The sequence below is a fragment of the Mandrillus leucophaeus genome, unplaced genomic scaffold (genome assembly GCF_000951045.1).
Source record: "Mandrillus leucophaeus isolate KB7577 unplaced genomic scaffold, Mleu.le_1.0 Scaffold61, whole genome shotgun sequence".
Classification (NCBI taxonomy): Eukaryota; Metazoa; Chordata; class Mammalia; order Primates; family Cercopithecidae; genus Mandrillus; species Mandrillus leucophaeus.
The window spans coordinates 1,337,774-1,342,726 of record NW_012106586.1 but is presented as its reverse complement, the minus strand read 5'-3'; the positions used below and the strand labels follow the sequence as shown (position 1 = coordinate 1,342,726).

The 4,953-nt window shown below is 53.3% G+C and overlaps 1 protein-coding gene across 1 annotated transcript in view; it reads right to left on the bottom strand.

Moving 5' to 3' along the window:
• The window catches only part of SPATA13 (spermatogenesis associated 13), a 94,874-nt gene extending 90,353 nt beyond the window's left edge, over nt 1–4,521 (bottom strand). Inside the window, exon 1 of the mRNA XM_011999933.1 lies at nt 2,768–4,521. Coding sequence (XP_011855323.1) covers nt 2,768–4,408 — 1,641 coding nt within the window. The 5' untranslated portion in view covers nt 4,409–4,521. The remainder of the gene's footprint in view (nt 1–2,767) is intronic.
• Between the last annotated feature and the right edge of the window lie 432 nt (nt 4,522–4,953).

The following is a 4,953-nucleotide window of genomic DNA, read 5'->3' as shown; positions in this document are numbered from 1 at the left end:
GGCAAGTAACTACACACTAGTTCACACATATTCACTTAACAGGTTCTCAGGAATAAAATATTTCAATGATTTTTTAAAAAATAATTTTGTCAAGCAGAATATAAAATCGAATCTTTAACATAAAAAACCCTCCAGACATATACAAATCCTTTTTTAGTGAGGGGAGGTTCCCAACTACGAGGGGGGCAGGCAGGCTGTTTAGTGGAAGGAATGTTACCCTTCATCTCACCCAGGAATGAGTGAAGTTTGGTCAGTTGTACAAACTGGAGCCGGCAGAACTGGAATTCCTTCCTAAATCTGGCAACTACTCCTGTGTCCTTACCACTGCTCCACAGGCTCAAATATGCGAATGAACAGACAGTTCTCAATATTCAAGACCTCTCAACTAAACTGGTGAGCTCTCCCCACAGGAATCTTGGGTAACAGACAAAGTGCCGTCTCACTTCTCTGGCTGCCCAGGGAACCTCCAGACTAATCTCGATCTGAAAGCACTCTGTAAAAGTCCTACTTTCTAGGTCTTTCTACAAAGGTTCTACTAACCAGGTCTGTCTGTATAGCAATGGTCAAGGTGGACAGTGCAGAGGCTGTCCTGGCTTCTGAGTTTGCAAACTTGGCTATGCAATCATTTATCTGTAGGCACTAAGACAAAACTGAGGTCCTCCCCAGGGATGGGTGGGAAGGAGCATTTGCTAGGGGATTATTCTCTACAGCAAGCACCAATCTATACCTGCAAATCAATCTAGAAATGTCTGTGAAGAATAATCTGCAACATATACACATGAATGCATTTCCCCATCTTCCAGCTATGTAAGGTAATATTACTGAGTGCTTTATAAAGTGAAAATTATAAAGCTGTCCGGATGTTCGACAGGATATGAAAAAACCTGCTGTTGTAACCTTGACAGCTGTTAGCTGAGTCAATTCATGAGGTGCTTATGATCTACTCTAAAATACGTACAATCATTCAAAAGCTGACAGGTACCAAACTGCATGTTCCTAATTAATTCCCAGGAAATTAAACAGACCTAGTGATGGTGGTGGGAGGTGGACAGGTACCTAGGTGGGAAGAGGCGGGTCCCCAGTGAAATCCCACCTTCAAGCCAGGGACAGCCTGAAGCCTCAGGGCACAGATGCCAGTTCCAGGTGAAGTCAGTGACCTGGAGTGAGAGCTTCCTTGATGCCTTTCAACCAATCAAGTGCTGCTTTTCCAGGCCTACCCATGGACCAGTCGACATGCACTTCCTCCATTCTGAGCCCATAAGATCCCCAGACTCAGCCACTCACTGGGACTACCTGCCTGCAGAGAGGAGCAACCCACTCCAGGTTTCCTATCCGCTGAGAGCTGTTCGGTCACCCAATAAAGCTCTTTTCAGCCTTGCTCACCCTCCATCTGTCCGCATAACTTCATTTTTCCTGGATGTGGGACCTGCCCAACAGTGAGAGCCAAAGGGGCTGTAACACTTTCCTGGATGGCTTGCCGAGCTGCAGGTGGGAGTTAAAGGGGCTGTAACACATTCCTGGCCAGCTCACCGAGCTACAGGTGGTCACATGCTCCTGGACCGCAGGTGTGAAGAGTGGCAACCCTTCTGGGGACCCAAACCTTGGGATTCCCTTAAGCAAAGCTGTAACACTATAATCCTCCCACTTTCCACCAGCACCAGGCAGCTGCCACATGCAAAAGGAAGGGTGGAGCTAGACCAGCCCAAGAGCTGCATGCTGGAGTGGGGCAGTGGGATTAAAGGAGCTGTAACACAGTGGGGTGAAACATGTTCCCCAGAAACACGGCCCCTGCTTGCTGTAATGCAGGTGATGAGAAGAGTTGTGGCCCTTCTGGGAGCCCAGATCAGAACCAGGCTATGACATGCTGTAACACCCTCTTTGAGGCTCTGCAATTCCTGGTATCTCTGAGATTTCACTTGTCACCACGTTCCCCTTGTCCACAAGCTGATGCCTGCAGCAGAAGCCAGCTGCAGTACGTCTGTTCCAGCCACAGCCTTGCATGGAGCCGGCACCTGGAGCTGCCTGCCCTGCTGCAATAGCGGACATGCCTGGCTGTGTGCAGAGGCTGGACTCCATGCTCACTCACTCACACACCCCTTGCTGCTCCATCCCTGGTTTGCCCTTGGCAGGCATAGGATCTGGGCTGGCAGTGCAAGCCTAACGCAGCCTGCTGGGCAGAATGGGTGGGAAGAGGCTAACGGGCATGAGCAAAACTCAAGCAGAGGCACTGCCAGTCACAGAGGTTTCCAGCTGGTCAAGTGACACCCAAAGGTGCCGTGATATTAGGAGAGGTAATAGTCTCTTAACAGAAAGAATTTCACTTATATGTACTTTGTGGGAAAGGTTACAGAAACAGCTTAAAATATAAAGAAGAAAGATACGAGTCAGAACTGCATGGAGCAGAACACAGTTTGTTCACAACTTACTTTTTCCCCCAGAACCTAGTACCTGGTACATGTTCAATAAACATCTTTTGAATGAAAGGTGTGGCAAACGTCGTCTCGATGAGTCTCATACATTGTCAAATTTATTTCAAAGGAGATAGAGATTACTTCTGAACTTGGTAAACAGCAACTTGACAACTCCCATTCCCACTAATACTGTAAGGGCAACAAGGTCAGCAGAGGGCCACTGACCATGACAAGTTAGGGACCCAGGGCAACACCTGTGCAGCATGGGAACCTCCAGGTGAGGCCAGAATGCCCCTGTACAAGCTCCTTTCCCGTAGCAGGGTCGCCCACATGAGGGACCTTACCACTGCCCTTACCTCCTCCTCCTCTTCTTCTGGGCTGGCTGCCCCACCGGTGTTCACCAAAAGGTCCTTGCTGCCCTCAACACCACGTGTGGCTTCCACAGGATCCTGCAAGGACACAGGCCCTGGCTCTCTCTGAGCAGACCCTTCTGCCCTTCCTTCACTCTCCTCCGAACTCACGGATGGGGCACTGTGATTGCTGTGACACTTGGCACTTCCTGCCCCGGGGCTCTGAGGGCTCTGGGGCTTGGGGGTGGTGGGCCTTAGAGGGGTGGGAGGCTGCTCAGGGTCAAATGTGAACTGGCTGCCAGCGTTTGGGTCACAGGAGTCTTTGCTCAACACATCCTGGACAATCGGGCTTGGCGAGGAGCTGCCAGCGCAAGCACTGTCGCTTTCCACCGCCCAGGAACTTTTGGCTTCAAGAGGAAATACGGCGGCGTCAGCGTCTACGTGGGGCCCCTTAGAGGTGGCCGAGCCGAACCCAGCGGCCACGGTGCAGGCTGCAGTGGTACCATGCATGACCGCCCCGCCCCGCCTGCTGTCCTGCTCAGTGCTCCTGGAGACGCGGCGGGAGTAGTCGTCATGCAGCCGGCTGTGTGCCTGGAGTCTCAGGCCGGCCTCACCAGGGGACGGGGCCCCACTCCTGGGACTCTCCCTCCTCCAGGCGGCCTCAGTCACATTGCTCACAAGTTTGAAGACTCTGTCAAAGTCCTTGGCCCTTATCGGGCTCCTCCAGCGTTTGGTCCTTCCTGACCCAGGCTTTTGGGAGTCAGTGGAGGAACTGCTTAGGGTCCTCTGGGGCACCTGTGCGTCATGCGCCGTCCTGAGGTCTGCAAGATTGGAGGTGGACTTCCGCTTAAAGGAGCTCTTCTTCAGAAAGGCAAGATTGTCAGTGCTCTTGCTCCTCCTGTAGCCCATGCTGTTGTTTTCAGGATCCCTCACGAGAATCTCACACATGGTGGGCACCTGGCCAGTGGCCGCCGTGGGTGTCGCCTGGTTCTGGGGCGCATCCAGCAGGCAGATGCGGCCCAGGCCGTAGGCTCTGCGGAGGCTGCGGGAGCGGTGTGTGCTCCGCTGGAAGGGATCGTCCGTGTCCTCGAGGTCGGAGCCATCCAGTGTGCCCCCCTCTGCTGGCCTGAGGGTACCACAGGCTGGTCCCGGTGCTGACGGGGAGCCCCTGCCTGCCTGGGCTCCTGGGACAGCGCCATTCAGGATGGGCTTTCCCAGGCCGTGCTCCAAAGCCTCTCCCTTGGAACAGGCATTTGACCCCTCTCGGCTCTGAATTCCTTTCAGGACTGAGGACTTCAGTTTCTTAAAGGATCCCATTTTCCGGAAGGAGGCGAGGGTGTTCCAGGTGGAGGAGCTGCCCACCAGCACCACGGAGCGGGGCCGCTCGGGCTGGGCACTCGTCCTCTTCCGGCTGGTGGCAAAGAGGCGCACAAGCTTGGCTGGGCTGAGTCTGGCTTCCTGGGTGTCTGTGTCGCCACCAGGGCTGCAGCCACAGACTCCGTTTCCACACGCAAGCGAGGTCACCATCTTGGGATCTTTCAGGTCCGAGCCTGGACAGGGGGCTGCGGGGCCTGGCCCGAGGCCGTTCGGGGCAGTGGTCATGTTCTCCGGGCAGGGTGACCAGGGCCGCACAGCAGCCTGGGTCATGGCCACGGGCACTGCCGAGTCCGCAGACCGCAGCTCCAGGCCTTCATCTCCAGGAATGCCGTCCCGGCACTCACACCTGCCTTGCACATCGGGCTCCTGGGTGACCACGGCCTGCAGCGGAAGACAAAACGGGCGGTTTAGCCATTTCCCACGCAGCAGCCCCTCTGCTCAGAGAAGACGACGCACGCTCCAGCACAGGGCTGGCCAGATGAAAGCTACTGCAAACTCAGTTACAACTGTACATTTCCCCTCCATTCACTTCGTAAGTTGAAGGAAAGATGCAAATATATATCCCTGGACAGAGAAGGGTAATTATGGACTGTGCCGTGGACATGAACTCACTGGAACCTGTGTAGGTGAGACTAGGAAAAAACTGCTGGAATGAAAATATCTAGGTATCATTCAACGCTATCTTTTCTTCTTATGTGAAATGGAAAAAAAAATTAGGAAATACCAAAAGAAAACCTCACAACAATTTCAAAAGGTGTGATGTTAAAATGCCAGCCTGTGTTGAATCCAACACACCGAATACTCAAACCAAGTGC